Source organism: Chaetura pelagica, unplaced genomic scaffold (assembly GCF_000747805.2).
Source record: "Chaetura pelagica isolate M959 unplaced genomic scaffold, ChaPel_1.0 scaffold11, whole genome shotgun sequence".
Taxonomy (NCBI): Eukaryota; Metazoa; Chordata; class Aves; order Apodiformes; family Apodidae; genus Chaetura; species Chaetura pelagica.
Window position 1 is genome coordinate 6,166,335 of NW_009952694.1, and position 17,696 is coordinate 6,184,030.

General features: G+C 47.5%; 2 protein-coding genes across 2 annotated transcripts in view; one reads left to right on the forward strand and one right to left on the reverse strand.

The window, feature by feature from the left end:
- Positions 1–22: 22 nt before the first annotated feature.
- AHSA1 (AHA1, activator of heat shock 90kDa protein ATPase homolog 1 (yeast)) lies at positions 23–5,299 on the forward strand (the record flags this gene model as incomplete). Its single annotated transcript, XM_009993973.1, has 8 exons — positions 23–254; positions 435–517; positions 985–1,102; positions 2,791–2,879; positions 3,197–3,331; positions 3,795–3,896; positions 4,416–4,467; positions 4,889–5,299. Coding segments are annotated over 8 exons (984 nt in total), but the record flags the coding sequence as incomplete, so codon positions are not given.
- Positions 5,300–14,531: 9,232 nt separating this feature from the next.
- Positions 14,532–17,696, reverse strand: part of ISM2 (isthmin 2) — a 4,046-nt gene continuing 881 nt past the window's right edge. The window contains exons 2-6 of the mRNA XM_009993975.1: positions 17,547–17,678; positions 16,712–17,051; positions 16,086–16,226; positions 15,538–15,615; positions 14,532–15,049 (exon numbers count right to left, since the gene is read on the reverse strand). Coding sequence (XP_009992277.1) covers positions 14,532–15,049; positions 15,538–15,615; positions 16,086–16,226; positions 16,712–17,051; positions 17,547–17,678 — 1,209 coding nt within the window. The remainder of the gene's footprint in view (positions 15,050–15,537; positions 15,616–16,085; positions 16,227–16,711; positions 17,052–17,546; positions 17,679–17,696) is intronic.

Here is a 17,696-nt window from a genome sequence, read left to right on the forward strand (position 1 = left end):
CCCGGGGGGGCCTGTCCCGGGGGGGCCTGTCCCGGGGGTTCACGCCGCGCTGCTCTCCCGCAGGACGGAGCGAGATGCCTCCAACTGGTCCACGGAGCGGCTGAAAACTCTGCTCCTGCCTGTCAGGGTGGAGGGAGAGGAAGGGGCTTGTGAGGTGACAGAAGTGAGCAAACTGGATGGAGAGGCCTCCATTAACAACCGCAAGGGGAAACTCATCTTTTTCTATGAGTGGGCCATCAAACTGGCATGGACTGGTGAGTTCTATTCTCCCTGCCGTTTGTAGGGCCAGATTCAAGTATAAGATTGAGGATAAGAATACTTTGTTCATTTGGAAAATAATAAAGGGGAGTATTGTGTTGTGTTAGAGTACAAGTTTGCTTTTACAACAAACAGAGCAAGCAATGCTGATCTGAACAACACAACTCTAATTGCAGGCACCTCGAAGACAGGAGTGAAGTACAAAGGTTATGTAGAGATTCCTAATCTGTCAGATGAAAATGACATTGATGAAGTTGAGGTAAGCAGAGCTAAAGGTGAATACTGCTGGCTGTGTGGCTGTTCCAACAGGCATCTTCACAGCATTAGCATTTCTTTCCATTTTACCTTTTTTAGAAAATTTGTGTGGTCCTTACTTTTAGAGGCTGCTTCAGTTAATAGGATCGTGGAATTATGTCATGGTTTGAGTTGAAAGGGACCTTACAGATCCATCCTAGTTCCAGCCTCCCTGCCATGGTCTCTGCCATGGGCAGGGACACCTCCTACTAGACCAGGTTGCTCAAAGCCCCCTCCGACCTGGCCTTGAACACTTTCAAGGGGGGAACATCCACAGCTTCTCTGGGCAACCTGTTCCAGTGTTTCACCACCCTTACTAAAACTGCCCTACTGCTTGTGAAGGTTTAGCTAAAGTCTAACCATGATGTTGAATTGAGTAATAAAAGGGCTGTGCAAGTATGGCTTTCTTAATCAGCATTTGTCCTTGTTTAGATCCTTGTCAGCCTTGCTAAAGATGAGCCTGACACTAACTTGAAGACCCTGATGAGGCAAGAGGGTGCAAAAAAGATTAGAGATGCAATGAAAACTTACATCAGCACTCTCAAAACAGGTATGTAACTGAGAGGGGGAAGTGTTATGGGAACCCATATGGACTAATGCTGAAGAAGGGATGGGGGCAATGAGAGTACTGAATATTAGATCCTCACCCCATCTCAACAGGAGGGTGTCAAGAGCAACAGCAGTAACTTTTCTGTCTCTTTTGAAAATGGTTTGCATTTGGCAAGAAGCACTTCTGTCTCTAGCAGAGCCTGTAGCACAGCCTAGAAAGATTGTTTTTGGTGATAACACAATAATAAACAGTATTTTTTGGTTTATGTTTTGAAATGAAGAATGTCCTTGAATGTCCTTCCTGTGCTGAAGCTCAGCTGTAGAGAAAATAAAGCCAGTAAAATGTGTTTATTACCCCAGTGACACAAAAGTATCAGTCACTGTCTGTGGCTCAATCTAGCTTTTAGTTTGCAGCTTCCTTGGAAGGCGATGTTCTCTCTTTAGTTTGGTTTTTCTCTTTTGCCACACTAGTAAAGGCATCTAGTGTTACCTGGTTTTGAGAATAACTGACTACTGGAAATTGCTTAGCAGGTTTGTTAGTGTCATTGAATGAGCTGCCTCAACATCTGGATCAAAGCTTTATTTTTTTTCAGGAAATAAATCTGATACAGCAGTTGGAGTCAAATCACTGTGCTTTGGTTGAGTTTGGCTTTGCTGATAGTTACAGCCTGGGAATGCTATAGTTGCTTTTTATATCCACTTACCTACATTACACTACACATGCTAGATATTCAAGCTTTGCTGAGTACAAAGCACCACTGGTTGCTGTTTTTCCAGGATAAAATTCCCATGCCCTTGAGTTTTTTCACGTTTTAGTGTTCAGGGTGGGAGATACAGTCATCCAGTTGAAGAAGAGAATCTTTTGCATTCAGAACTGTATGATCTCATGGGCTGGAATAAATAAGAATAGGTGAGAACTAAGTATAGTGGGATACAAGATTGTACGTATATAATACAATTGTGTTATGTAATGGAATTTTGCCAGTTTGAACAGATTAAGAGGAAGGAGAAGGAGCAAACTTTCATAATTGCTAAAGGCAGGAATGATAGAGCTGAAGCAAACATGGTGCTGAAAGAGGCTGAAGCTTCTGATGGAGTTATAAAAGTTCTAATGCTGCTGGACAGGGCACTGGTGAGACCTCCCCTGGGTTTCTGTGTGTAGTCCTGGCATCTGGTGTCAAAAAAGGTTAATGGAAGGTGGAGTTGGAAGAAGCTTTATTACTTACAATGATAGGAGAAATATATAGCCAGTCTGAAAATAAATGAAAAGGCTTGGTTTGGTTTGTCTAGACCAGCAAGACCAAAGTGTTTCAGATGTGACTGCTACTTGCATTAGGGAGTGAGAGAAAAAAAGCTACGTAAGTGTAAGAGCAGCATTAATATGAGAGCAACGTGAGGAAGATGGTGATCAGTGGGCTGGGCTAGGAAGAGAGGGTTAATTCCTAGCTGTTATTGGAGGCAGGTTCTGATATGGCACTCAGTGGAGAGTAGTGAGGGCAAGAGGAATGAATTGCTTATAAAAAGAGGTTTGTGTTGTGGTTTGTTTTTTTTTAAACTGTTTCAATTTGTGGCTGTACCAAGAGCAGGGGAGAAACCGGGAAGCTCTCTTTGATTGTCTATCTCAAAGAACAGTGAAAAGGTTTACCTGATCTTTTATTTAGTTTCATGGGCGCATTCCTGTCTTTCCAGAATTCACCCAGGGCATGATTTTGCCCACAGTGAATGGTGAACATACAGAAACAACACCTCAGGTGGCTCCTAAAGCAGAAGACCGCAAGGTAAATAAGTGTCCAAACATGCATTTGGATCTGTGAAGAGAGGTGCCCAGCACGGGAATCTGGGACTTATGGGAGCAGCCTATGCAGTTTATATCATATCAGTATTTAGGAATTGGCAGTTTGTGGTGTAGGCCTGACTCAATTTGCAGCACATGGTATTTCTTAAGCAGAGCAATAAATCTGCTTTTTACACTCAGTTGTACCTAATTATGTCTTTACCAAATACTTTTTTTCTTCTCTTGGTTATGTGAACCATGTGTTAATTTATTTTTTTGGTGAAAAAAGTATGTGTGTTTGTGTTTGGCTTGTTTTGTCAGACAACTGCAAGCAGCAGTTCTGCCACGTCACAGTCCAAATCCATAGGAGTCAAGATCCCTACTTGTAAGATCAACTTGAAGGACACCTTCTTAACGTCTCCTGAGGAGCTCTACCGGGTGTTCGTTACTCAGGAGGTAATGTCAGGCTGCTTCTGAGAACTGTGCTTTGCACATAGGAAGTGGTTTTTAGGAAGCTTTTTAAGGTGTTCTGTAGGGCACTCACAACCTATGAGAATGAAATAAAAGCTGGAACAGTTGCTTAAAGCTGGTGTGTGCATCTTTTCACACAGTTGACAAGAGGATTAATGCCAGCCAGAAGCCAGTTGCAAGCTGTTGCTATCACCTCTCTGTAGGTGTGTCTCTTATTGCACATGGACAGATCTCTTGGGATTTACAGTTGTGTGTTTCTTGTGTTTGTTTTGGCTATAACCTTGCTTCTCTGGCCAGGACAGCAATTTTGTCTTTTCTTGATGAAGACCTTACGCTATTGACTTGTCTTCTCATCCAGAACTTTTGTAGCTGGGTGGGAGGCATTAGGCAACAAGTTTGCAAGCAAACGATGTCAAGTAATACAGGTCTTATCCCAAATTCCTTTCAGATGGTCCAAGCTTTCACCCATGCACAAGCCACCTTGGAGGCTGATAAAGGAGGCAAGTTTCACTTGCTGGACGGCAGTGTCACAGGAGAGTTTGTCGACCTAGTAAGTAGTAACTAGTGCAGGTGTGTCTTGTGCAGGGACAGCCTTTTTATTTTTAAGGTATCAATTCTATTACTTCAGTTAGCTAATTATGGAGTTCTACTTGGTACCCAGTAGTTACCTATGATCACTGTGGCTGTTGAAGCATTCCTTATGGTATGGATTAATGTGTGAAACTCAGTCTGGGGAGAAAATCTGGCTTGCAGTCATGCATCTGCCCTGTCTTTGTGTGATCTGATTTATTAGAGGTTAGAGGAGAGTTAAAAATAGTAACTGACCCTTTTCATCTTCAGCCCTCCTGTTACCACAGTCTTCTGGACAGGGACACTGTCTCGGTGTTTGGGGCTGTACTGTGGCCTGCCTTTCTAGGAGTGGAAAGAAAAGGACATTCAAAATCTGTTTCCCTCTGTGCATGTGGTTCTCAGAGGGTCCCTAAGACTTCAGATCAACACGATTCTAGTTGTTTTTTACTAGACTGCAGGATTTTCAAAAAGTTACTACTCAAATGTTTCTCTTTTCAAGGTCCCTGAGAAGCAACTTGTCATGAAATGGAGATTTAAATCTTGGCCAGCTGGTAAGTAATTAAAAAAAGGACTTGGGTGTTACAGCCCTTGCTTGTGTTCAAAGACTTCAGCCCCATTTGCCGCACTGCACTCTGGCTTGTGACTGGGGAGCACGTGGTGTTCTGGGAGCTGCCCCAGCCTCATACCCCACACAGTCAGGTCAGAAACAGCAGCCACCACTTAGAGCAGTGGCCAGAGCATAGGAACCATGAAGTAGCATCTTCTCAGCTGTGGCTGCAACTGCTTCGAATCCCATGAAGAGGGAGCCCTCTCCTCCCTCTGTTTCTGAAGAACGCCTGCAGCTGTCATAAGTCGATCCCTCTGGGGAGGATCCTGAGGAGTCTTTTAAGTGGTGCCATGAGAGAGGAGGAGCAGAGCAGCTCCTTGGGGCAGCAAACACACTGCTGACAGATTTTTCTTTGGTTCCTCTAGGGCACTTTGCAACAATTACCTTGAACTTCACTGACAAAGGTGGTGAGACGGAGGTGTGCTTGGAAGGCAAGGGCATCCCTGCCAGTGAGGAGGAAAGAACAAAGCAAGGCTGGCAGCGCTACTACTTTGAGGGCATTAAACAGACATTTGGCTACGGTGCCCGCTTGTTTTAATACCAATTGCTGGGAAGACTCTGCCTGAAGACTCTGCCACGTGGACTGATAAATTTCTCACCGGCCCCTTTCTAATCTTGGCCCTGCTGCCAAGTAAAGTGGGATGACAGGTGATGAGGAAGGCCATTGAGCAGCAGCACTTTCAGTCCCTCACTGCTTTGTGCATGTCTCGTGCTGCAGGGGATTCTCTTACATGTACATACTTCTATTGCTAAATAAACCTAACTTAAAAAAACACTGTGGTACTTGTGTCCTCAGAGTGGCTTGAGTTCAAAGGGTCGGTCAATAGGCTGAGGGAGGGATCTGTCTGGAAAAACACTGATCAATGAGGAGTGCTGATCCCAGTATGATTTACTCCTCGCTTCTGGGGGAGTAGAGAGCATGAGCTTGATGCAGTTTTTAGTTTGAGCAGCTGCTAATTTTCTCTCCTTTTGATCTGCTGCTAGTAAATGTTTCAAACCCTCCCATTTCTGAAGGGATCTAACATCCCATTCAAGTTATTCTTCTCCTCCCCTGCACTTCCCCCTTCTCTTCAACACAATACTTACTTACACTTTACTAGCCTGCTTTACGAGAATGCTGATCATTTAGTCATCTGATGTCCAAGACAAGCAGCAAACTACTGCTAGGGAAACTCCCACTTAAAAAAGGGTCGTAGCAGGTTGTGGAGCCCAGGGTCAGCTACCTCCAAGAGCTTTGGGCCAAAGCAAACTAGACTCCATGGGCGAGGGATTTATTCCTGTAATATAAATAAGGTGCAGTCCTTTTGGCTGATCCCACTTTAACTGTTGCTTTGACTGGTAAGGCAGGGAAAACCACTTGTTTATTCTCCTGCTAATATAGTTAGTTCCCAGAGATGTCTTCTGAAGCAATAAACTTGTTTATAGGATAGGGAGAAAACTTAGTCTGGTTGGAAGTGTCAATCTGCTTTACTTCGAGGGTTACTAAAGTGTTCTGTTCTCCCTTTGAGGCATGAGCTTCTCTTGCATATTTTTTCTGCTTCTGCAGAGCATCTCTAGTTAGCTAGAAGTAAATAATGTTACTAGGTGAGAATTACTTTTTTGGGTATTTTTTTATTTTTTATTTAATCTGAATGGCATGCAGGCATCTCCTTCAGTAGAGGGGACAGGGAAGAACAAAACTTAAGTGTGTGTTTGAAAAAACACAAGTAAATGTAATTGTTTGAGTTGCCTTTTAAACTGTGGGGAGCATTTCTAGCCTTTTTTGCTCGCTATTCAGAAATGATTAGTTATGGTTAAATGTGGGGGGACATGAAGAGTGCAGTACGAAACTAAGTTCTATATTGTGTACTTACCCTTTGTTGACCTGTGACTGCAAAGGAAGCTGTATGAAGACAGGACACTGGCAGATACGGTAAGGTTTCCTTGTGTCCTGCAGGGTTGTCTTCCTTAAATCACTGGCTGGCTGGGAAAGGGGCCACAGGTATTTTGCCAGGATTCTCATGCACAGATGAACACATGTGTCACATCTGGTCAGCTTCAGGAGTGTATCATGATGTAAGCACAGTGATGTCACTGTGCAGCCTGCATGACTGGCTTTCTGTTGAAGAAATCCTGGACAGAAACAGGGAACCTTAAACAGCAAGTATGTTCCCCACCAAGGCAAGAGCTTTGGTAAGAGAAGAGCAACTTTATTTTAAATCTGAAAAAAGAGCTCACGCAAAGTTAAGATAAGACAAACTGGGCAGTTAAATGCTGATGTCCTGGCTGTGTTCCTGCGGGCAGCTGGCCGGGCTCTGCTGGCACAGCTGATGGGGGCAGCAGAAGGCAAGCTCTGCTAATCACCTGCTGCTGGAAGGTTAGGAAGTGGGATAGGAAGGCAGCTGAAGTGGAATTTTAATTGCCTTCCTTTCATCACAAAGGTTTACTTTGAGCATCCTGCTGCTACTCTAGTAGAACAGGCTTTGGCCTCAGCCAGCAACCCAGGTTCATGGGGCTCGGGGGCCACTTGAAGGCTCTTCTTCCAGCAAAACTGACTGGGTCCCTGCCCTTCAGCTGGAAATCACCAGCCTCACCAGCCCCACAGCAGCGGAAGAGGCTGTGTAGCCAGGCAGCCATGTCCTGGCTGCTGTTGACAATTCAATCTATTGGACTAATGCACTGGAGAAGGAAAATTTGTGCTAAAAGGCCAGGCTGTGAGCTAGTGCTGAGCGTGTCAGGATATGCTGGCTCTGATGGGGGACAGCCATGGGAATGACTTAAACCTACTTCAGCTACTTGCTTGGCAAAAGCAATCTGGGCCTTAAGTTGCTGTGTGCTAGTGAAGGCCTCTGTGCTACAGCCGCCTGCTCTCAGCAAAGAAACCCACTCCTTCAGCTACAGCTGAGGTCTAGTGCAGCTGTACAGCTGCTAATGAGAAACCCCAGACCTTTGCTTTACTTGGAATTGTCAGGAAAGCCAGACACAGTTTGCAGTCCTTCAGCTATTTGGAGGAGGGAGGACTATATAAAATTAGGAAGAAAAGCAAGATCCAGTACAATCCTGAGCCCAAAGGCTCATCAAGAATCTGAACTGACACAGGGTAAGAAAGTCTTGTGAGCTAAAGAAAACAAAGGCTAAAAAACCCCCCAAAAAACAGAGATAGAAGTGAACTGAATTTTTTACAGCAACAAGAGTTCAGGGGTGGACACTAACTGGCTATGCATTTATGAGGCACATAGAAAAGATGAGTAAGGAACAACTATCAAACAATAGAATATGGGGTCCCAAAAAAAGGAGTCTCTGAGCACATTTAGTGAATCCTGGAATTTCTTGCAACTGGTGATATTGTACCACCAAAAGTTTACATGGATTCAGAGCAGGAGTGGAAAAATTCAAAGAAGAATAAACCAAGAAAGGACTATCAAACAAAACAACCATCATATCTGGCTGAAGAAGCCCCTTGGCCACCAGCTGCTGGCAACAAGGAAAGTACTTCAAGGAAATAGTGTTACGTGCTTGGCCTTCTCTTCACTCTTCCTTTGTGGTCACCTGCTGTTGACCACTGTCAGAGACTAGATGCTGGTTTAGGTGGACCTATGTAACGAGTCACTTACCCCTTTCTAGTCTGTTTTGATCCTTTATACATGTGAAACTTCTATGGGAAAATCAGGCCACAAATCAAAGAGACTGGCAGCCTCCAGGCTAACTAATTATTAAAATTGCTTTGAAACATCAGCCCTAACCTGCTTCAATGGCAAATCAGGAATAGATTTTTTTTATTTTTCTTTTTAAAGCAAATGTGAAAGTAATTGAATTTTTCCAGCATGATGGGGCCTGATGCAGTTTACCCTAGAAGACTTACTTGGGAAACTGGAACAATCTTTCAGAATTCCATAGGGAATGGGGCTGGGGAGAGGAAGAGAAAGAGGTGAGGGCCGAGGGAATAAGATCAGTGTGTAACATCAATTAACAAAAAAATACTGAAAAAATACAGTCAGTAACCAGGTAATAAAGTAAAAAGTAACAACCAGCACACCTATATCATGGCTACATCAAGCACAACTCATATTGAGTCAACCTAATGCCTCTCTTTGGCAGAATATCTGGGTATATTAAGACTTCAGGCAATGCTTTATATGATATTTTCATTAGTAAATAAGGGAAGGCCTAAATAGAGCTGCAATGAATCCAGTATGTTTCAGTATAGAAGTTAATATTATTGATAACTTAAAAGTCCAAAATAATGTACATCACCACTGGTGCAGTAAAACCCTTAGAGATCAAGTTTAGGATTGAAAATTATCTTGACCAAGTGGAAAAGTGATCCAGAAGAAAAAAAGGAAAGGTATATTTGACCTCACTGATGTGCAAAGTTTTACACTGTGGAAGAAACCACCAGAAATATGTACAAGAGGGGAAGCAACAGACTTGGCAGCACATCTGTAAAAGATGCTCAAGGTGGGCTGGTTATGGTGAATATTCAAATGAGTATAAATTTAAAACATCATGGAAGAGAAAAAAAGCTGCCTGGGCAGGCTGGAGCTTGTAGGTCTTGTGAAGAAATCTTTTCAAATAGCATTAAGAAAGCCCCAGAGGAAACCCTGTAGCTGCAGTTTTGGGATCCACACCTCAAGAAAGAAGTGAATTACTTGGAGGAAACCCAGTGGAGGGCAAGGAGACCTACTGGAGGTTTACAAGTACAGCTTCTAAGGAAAGCCTGAACTAACTGCATTTGTTTAGCTTACAGCAGAGATGACAGAAAAGAGAAACAGGGAGTACAATGATAAAATATGAAATACATAAGACGTAGGAGCAAATAAGGCACAAAAAATGCTCTCTATGCTCACTGCAGATAAGATGCAGTGTGCTTAAAATAAAGCAAGGATTTAGATTGGCTGCCAGGAAAATGTTTCTTCCTGCAAGAACAGTAAAGCTGAGAGTTGCTGCAGCATCTCTATCAGTGGGGAGCTTGAAGTCCAGGAAAATCAATGGGAAGTGATTTGCCTGTGTTTCCAAGGTGGGGCTACGTAGTTTTTCAAGATACTGTCGAAGACCATTTTCTGTAACACATCCCTGGGTGTTAGGGCTGTGATGCCTGGTGGGGGTACCTTCTGGCTCTGCAGAAACCCTGCAGCCACCCTACCAGCTGCTGCTCAGCTCCCACAGCACAGGGAAGCCTGGGCAGGGTCAGGGCTGGCGTGGCAGGGGATGCTGACTGGTGGATGGGCTTTGCGGTGGCCCCTGTGTGATGGTCAAGCTGCACGGGGCTGTGATCCCCACTGCTGAGCTCCCCTGCAGTGAAAGAACAGCTGACATGCTTGCAAGGACCTGGAACAAAGCAGGGGCAAGACCTGACCAGCTGCGCTCCTCTGAGGCATGTGAGAGGGGCAGCTGGCTGCTGTGGGGCAGGGAAGTGGGGAGAGGCACTCCTTTCCCCACTGCAAACATATGGATCTATCCTTGGTGGAGATGGAGGGAGTAAATGCTGACCCACAGACACACTGGGCAGGGTTACCTCAGTGTGAGTTCAGCATCCCTCTGCACGGCATCAGTGAAAGAGGAGCAGAGGATGAGCTCTGCCAGGTGCAAAGCCTAGGAGACCAGATCTTGCCATAGCTCCTGTTTGCCCTTTCACCCTGTGAAAGGCAGGGCTTTCTGCCAAAAAAGTGCAGCTAGTGTGATTTTGTTTTTTAATCTTCTACAGGGAAGTTGGTAGCTACATGCCATACTGTGCCACTAGCACACCCAGTCCAGACGGCTGATGTGGCTACACAGTGGGGTGGGTCCTTTCACAGACTATGAACTGGGGTGCCTGAAAGTTATTTTTTTCATTTCCAGAGCTCCAGTTTTAACTCAAGGTCCACAAAGCATCACAACTACACTTTGCTCTTTCCAAGGATAAAGCCAGGCCTTGCAGTTCAGGTCTGTTTCACAGGCTCTGGCCAAACTCCCCTGGCATTATCATCCTCTGTCTTCTCCTCCTAAAGAGGCTTATTCTGGGCCTAGCTGAACTTTTTGTGTGCTTTCCAAGAATCAAGATTCTTGGAGCAGGAGCTCTGAAAAAAAAAAAAAAAAATTAAAAAAATTAAAAGCTTATAGCTAATGAGATCTTGTTGCTGTAAATGTTTCTCTGAAACCTCCCACTCATCCTAGAGAGATGGGCTGCACCTATGCCACCTGTCTCCCAGAGGGGAGGTCAGCAGGGACAAGCACATGCTGACCATTGTGCCTGGCAAAATACAGGCACAGCTCCTTCTGTGTACAACCTAACTCAGATGCAAGTCAGATGCCAGGGAACTGGTACAGATGAGGCACACAAATCTCCACTTCAGGCTGGCAAACTAAGACAACTCAACTGGTCAAGAAGTTGTGGGCAAAGATGCAGCTTGAAACTTTGCCTCATAGTTACCACATGATTTCAGATGCCATCTCCAGGCCTTGAGCATCTGCAGAATTAGGGCAGCAATTCTTCCTGCTCCCATTCTCTGGCTATGGCATTTATTTAGCCCAGGAGTTTAGGAGCAGGGCTCAAGCATTCAGCACAAGGACCTTGTTGCAGAGGATAAAGACATCTTAGTAGTAACTGTGGACTGCTCCTCCAGGGAAAGGTCATTTTCTCTGTGCTTCTTTTCCTACAGAGGAGAGCTCAGCCTGCTCCCCCTGGCTAGGGCTCCATGCACAATGTTTTTGATGTTGTAGAAGATCAGCAGGAAGCTCAGGAGGCTCGGAGCATCCTTTGCCGAGAGGAGCCATCTGCTTTTCCCAGGAAGAGGCCAGCAGTGGCGCCAGGCAACCGTGGATCAGAGCTCCATGCTGGAGTAGCAGATAACCATGACAGATGTGTAGCCAGCACAAAGCAAAAGGAGCAAGAGAGGAGGGAAAGCAGTTGGATATAGCAAGAGCTTAGAAGCAGTCACAATTTGTGGAGCAAATTAATGGCAACAAAAAATGCTGCGATGCCTGGAAAACTTTGCAAATCCACCTGCTATCATTAGCTGTTGGCTCTGAAGGTGATTCGCCAAACCAGTTTTCCAACTGGGATGATCTTGGGGATTTTTTCATCTGCTCCCATGCTCAACACCTGCTTAAAGCAGTGTACTGGCTGGGCTGAGCACAGACTAAAACCTGGGACTAGGGCTGAGACACAAGCAATGCCTTTGCTTCTCAGCACTGACCCTGATGGTGTTCTTGCAGGAGGTCTCCTTCCCTGTGCACAGAACTTCATTTCCTGTGCCTCTGGTGGTGGGCTCTGGATAGTCTCTGTTGGCTGCAATTCTTGGAGCCAGACACCATCAAATGCAAATGCTAAGGGAGGGGCCACCAGGGCCTCTGTGGTACAGCTGGGGTCAGGGACCCAAGACGTTAGTATTCAATGTAGTGTGATCCCTCTCAACCAAAAGAAACTGCAAAATATGCTTCAATCCCAACTGAATTATGTCAGCAACACATACATACATAAAGTGCTTTATTGCAGCATCAGCATAAAGAATTCTTCTCAACTTTTTTTTTTTTTAGGAATAAAAGACATTTTTTATATATATTATATAAAAAACACAATAAAATTAAGGAGTGGAAGCTTAGAGATTCATCACTTAAATAGCAGTGGGCTGAACAGAATCTTTGATGGGATATAAAAATAAACACTTGCTTATGTCTTACTGTTCTCATGGTGCCCTGCAAAGCCTCCTGGGGTGTAAGGTGCTTGTGTGAGGAACAACACTGCTGCTTGTTTCTCATGCTCCAGTTCATGCCTGTATCATCCAAACCATAGAGGCAATGAGGCAGAACAGCCACTTGGCATTCAACCATTTTTTGTTTGTGTTTTTTGGTGGTTTTTTTTTGTTGTTAGTTTGTTTGTTTTTTTGGGGGTGCAACACAAATTTTGCTACTTGCCCTTGGATGGGATCTCAATTTATTACAAAATTATAGTTTCTTTTTTAGGGTAGACTGGGTGACATACCCAGTATAGAGAGGAGAAAGGTGCAAATCCTGGATAACTTCTTATTATAAAAGCACTTCCTCAGATGGTACCAGTCTAACAAATGAATTGGCTCAGTAATTCAAAGTCTCCTTCAAGAAAGGCTGTTTGCAGAGGTCCTGCTTCCATGCGTGGATACAGTACTGGACACTAGGCACATTTAATGTGAAGTTGTTTTAAAGAAGTCTGTGCTCTGATGGTAAATAAGCTTCTCTGACAATCTTCTGATGTTAATTATAACATTATGATATGAGAGAGGAAATATGAAGGTGCTCTGCTGAATGACAGAGGAAAACAAGCTCATCCTTCCATGGTTTCGACTGCTCAATTTGTCTGCTTCCCATATAACGCCTCCATGTCTGTGGCTGAGCCTCCCTGCACATGTCCCACGCTCCCAGAATCAAGCCACCAAGCCACTGTCACCCCTGCCTCACCACCTACTTATGACCTACTACTTCAGCAGAAGCTAGTGAGCAAATGAACATTTGGGCCAGGGAACATGTAATGGCCATGAAAATTTACCAGCACCTGGGTCTCCATCCATGCTTATTTGGTTATGGCTTTTTCCTCCCTCTTTCCATGACACTGGTCATCTCAGGCTGCAAGCCTGTTGGGAAATGGAGAGTGTCTGACTATGTTTTGATAGCACTCATAACAGGAGTCTCGGGATACAAGTGTGGAATAATAGTGAAATACTAATAACTCAGTGATAACCTCATTAATATTCTGTTTTACCGGCAATAAAGTCCAAAGTCCAAATAAAGACCAAGGACGCAACATTCTATCAGTAACCAAGGCAAAAGGCTCAACATACACTCAGTATATATAAGACTCTCAGAAAGACTCCCCTAAGAGCTATCAGACTGTGGATATTCATTGGCCTGGAGAAGGCTCCTGCAAGAAGGACAGATTTAGCATAGGACAGTTAACCAAGGACCTCTGCACCTACACAGATTTGGTTTTTTTCCCCAACAGTGTCCTGCAGAAAAATATGGGAGTAGCCAACAGCCCTGGGTTAAACCTCTAGTCTACAAATGACTCCATTCTTCTTTACACTTGCTTGACTTGCTCTTTTATTTCCTCTGATGTATAAAATTTGCTAAATAAAAGCTATGAACAGTTTCCGCCAGGGTCAGTGACTGAATGTCCAGGGATAAAGGTGCTCAGCCTACTTTCTCTGTGGGAAACTTGGGAGCTACCAAAATATGCTCCCAAAACTGCCATGGACCGGTGAAAAGCTGAATAAAACCCAGGCAAGACCAAAGTGCTAATGGAGAGCATAATGATGCATGATTTGCAGACACCATGTGTTGACATTATTATCAGGTGGGCTTCTTTTGCCTTTAGATCCACACTTGCTTGTGTGCCCAGGCAGCCAGACTGAGGAGTGCAGGGTGTGCCCATGACCTGCCTCTTACTGGGGACCTGGGCAGACACAGCACAGAGCAGGGCCTGCTCCCTGCTCCTTCCCAACCAAGCATGCAAAAACCCAAGAAGGTTGGCCATGCTCTGTACCTCTGTACATGTAGCTGGGACAATCCTGCCCTTCCCTAGGAGCTTCCAACCCCTGTTTCAGAAGTAGCCCAGCATGTGCTGGGGCCGGTGTACAGGTAGGAGCAGACAGCTCTGCCTGCGGCAGGCCAGCTCCTCAGATCTGCTGTGGAGCCAGCAGGAAATGAGGACATTTCACCCTGCAGACGCTCAGCTTTCAGGTTGCATTGAAAGATCACAGTGAAAGATCACAGCAGATGGGAGCAGCCCCCATTCCCTTTACACCTCCCATCCTCTGCAGCTCCCCATGTGCCAGCCCAGGCACCCCGGGATGCAGGACGACTGCGGGTGGCACGGCAGGGACTGCACTGCAATAACCTCCAGCACCCTCAGAAATCCGAGGGAGGCCAAGGCGCCCCTCTGAGAGGACAAGAGGGATGCTGTATCCTCCCCACTCTGCCCGGTGCCAGCAAGGAGCCCATGAGCAGGGCTGGGGCTTCACCAGGCTGGGCCAGGGTAGGAGCCAGCAGTGGCCCCGGCTCCTCTGAGCGTGGCCACAGCTAGTACTCCTTGGCCTCCTGCAGCTGGGAGAGGTACTCCTCCTCGGCGGGGTTGTCTGCGCACTGCCGCCCGTTGTTGGGGGGCCGGACAGCGTGGTAGCGGCTCCAGTCCCCCTTGCAGAGGATCCAGGGCAGCATGTCCACCTTGTAGTGCAGCTCTGGGGAGAACTCGGTGCTAATGAGGTTGGGGACGCCAGCCCCCTTTCCACGGGTGATGAGGTGGGTGTGCTCATCGTAGCAGCAGTGCTGGGCAGCCAGGGTGGTGCTGTCGAGGGAGAGCATGGAGCGCAGGCAGAAACGCGCCGTTGGCTTATAGATGTCCAGGCGCTCCTTGGGGCCGCTGGCATCCCGCCATCGGAAGCTCTTGCCCTGCTGCTCATCCCGCAGGTTGACGGCGCTGTAGACGGCCTCCAGCGGGTAGGAGCAGGGGCAGCTGGGCAGGTCCGTCAGCACCTTGCTCAGGTACTTCGTGAGGAAGTCACTCTTGCAGTTCAGCCACTTCTCACAGCTGTCCACCTCTGGGGGGGGAGGGCACCAAAAGGGTGAGGGCACATGCAGCCTGCACCCAGCTTTACCCATCTGCCCGCAGCCTCACCAGACCACAGGCAGAGCCTGCAACCACCAGGCAGGAGCAGCCAGGCTCCTGGCATGAGCTGGAGCCAGGCTCCATCCCCGAGCCAGTGACAGGGAAGGGGTTTTGTGCTGGGGCAGAGCTGCCCATTGCAGGGGCTCTGCCCAGGGCACCCATCACTACAGGGGCCATGGGAGAGGACATGCAGCAAGCTGGCTCCAGCCACTGCACCATAAAGCAAGACTGTCTTGTACCAGGGCTGTGGGAGGACCTGGGTTTCCCAGGATGACTGCCAAAGCCTGCACATGGCACTGGTTTGGGTGGCTTAGGTCTGGATACCAGATCTGGGAGCCCTTGGCAGACCCCTCCCCACCAGGGAGCTACATCCCCTGTGAGGTCTGGCACTGAAGCCCCCAGTGCAAGGCAGAGGCTGACCTGAGTTGAAGAGCTCTGTGGTGTTGTCACTTTTGAAAGGCACCTCCTCTGTGGGGAAGACCATTTCCCCCTCTGCTCCTTGAGGGAAAAAACAAACAAACAAACAAAGAGCAAGGCTGAACACCAGGAGGAGTGTTGAGTTTTTGCCTCTGTAAGGTAACCAGACACCATCCATCTTCCAACCCTCCTCCCACCACTGCTTCGGTGACACACAGGAGAGACCTGCCCAAAGCTGTGGGTTATGCAAACTCCCGTGGATGGAGCTCTCAGTATGCCTCAGGTGAGGATTTCAAGTTCCCAGAGAGGTGCAAGGAGTTGCACACTGAGCTGGATGCCAGCTCTACCACCCTTGGACGCTATGTAACTTACTGGAGAGCCATGAAGCCCCGTCAGCTTCTTCGTGGAAAAAAAACCCTCTGGTCATTAGCCCAGATCACATTAAACATAACTAGCTCTTGAAGCATGAGCAAAGCCCAGCCTGCAGCAGCGAGGGACTGGTCCACATCAGGTCAGACGCTGCCCAAGCACTGGTGGGGCCTGGGGCTCACCAGGGCAGCGCGGCAGGTCGCAGGTCCTTGACTCTGTCGCTGTGCAGGCGTAGCCACAGGACCGGGTCCTCTTCTGGTTGCCACTGCCACAGGTGATGCTGCAAGGGGACCATGGACTCCACTCCTCCTCATCTTCATAGTCTGTACACAGCAGAGGAGAGGCAGAGAGTGGGGAACCTCAGCAAAGCCTTAGCAGCAGGGTAGCCAGCAACCAACTAAGACCTAGCCCTCTGCAGCTCCTCTCCTGGGGAGTGCTCAGGTCTGTGGCAAAAGCTTCTGGCACTAGTGTCACCACAGGGGCCTGAGTCAATGGCAGAAGCAGTGGCCGTTTACACTGTATGTCTCATCTGATCATGCCTTTGCTAGAGTCCATGCTCCAGTCTGACTACATGCAAGTGCAATTTCCACTGGGACACTGGCGTGCCTGACCGCTGGCAGCCCCAGCTGGGTGCTGGCCTTGCTTTACGGCACGGTTGCTTATTTTTTAAGCAAGAGCTGAGCACCAGCGTGCTGGGATCCCTGGTGCAGGGCTACTCCCCCTGCAGGAAGGCAGGGCTGTGGGTCAGGTAGGGCAGGGGAGGGCAGTGCTGGTCTGCAGGGCAGCACACATGCCCCAGAGGACTCACCGTAATCATATTTTTCCTTAAAGATCCAGTTCTTCTGCCTGGGCCACCGCTGGTCCCAGTCACCTCCCACTCCACTGAGCATGGACTCCTCCTCCTCATACTCTGCTGTGTAATCTTCCTCCTCTTCATCCTCCTTGTCCCCTACATTCAGGTTGTCATCGTCATCCTCTTCTTCATCCTCCTCCTCTTCAGCAGGGTCAGTGTATTCCCAGAAGAGGGGCCAGAAGAGATCCTTGTGGGACAACCACTCAGGGGATGTCAGGGACCAGTCATTGCTTGTCTCCTTCAACAAGTCCATCTCCATCTCAGCCTGAGGATCAGCCACAACTTCGATGGTCACCTGGAGGCCAGACATGAGGCAGTGCAGTAAGCCAGGCATAGCCCCAGGACAGACCTGCCAGCCCACGCACTGCTTCCAAGCCTGAGAGGCCAGAGATGCTTTAGACTACATGACCATGTAGATGATGAGAGGTGTTGACTCATCTGGAGGGACTGAGCAGGGGCAGAGCAGGAGGCACAGGGAGGGCTATTGGTCACCCATAGGGACCACCTTCAGAAATTGAGAGGTCACCCCCATAGATGCATTTGCCCCTGCTCTATGGAGAGGGCCTGTGGGGGAGTGGGGGAACAGGGAAAAGGCCATGAGTAAATTCCTCTTGCAAGGAGCTTGTCTGTGCCAGCTATTCGCATCTGGTAGTTACCAGAAAGAGAGACAGCAGCAGCCACATGGACTCCGCTCCCAAGAACTTTATTCTTTAGGGAAGCAAATGAGCCTGGGGAGCACACACGGCACTCACCCACATCCCCCCATAGCCCACTCAGACCTGCTCCCCACCTGGATGTTGGGGTTCTGGGCGCTCAGGTCCACATTGGCCAGGCCCGGCAAGCTCTGCAGGTCCAGCACGAAGGGCAGGCTCTCCTCCTGGCCAGTGCTGCTGGGCTGGGGCTCTGCTGGGCTCCTGGCAGCCTGCAGAGCCACCCCCCG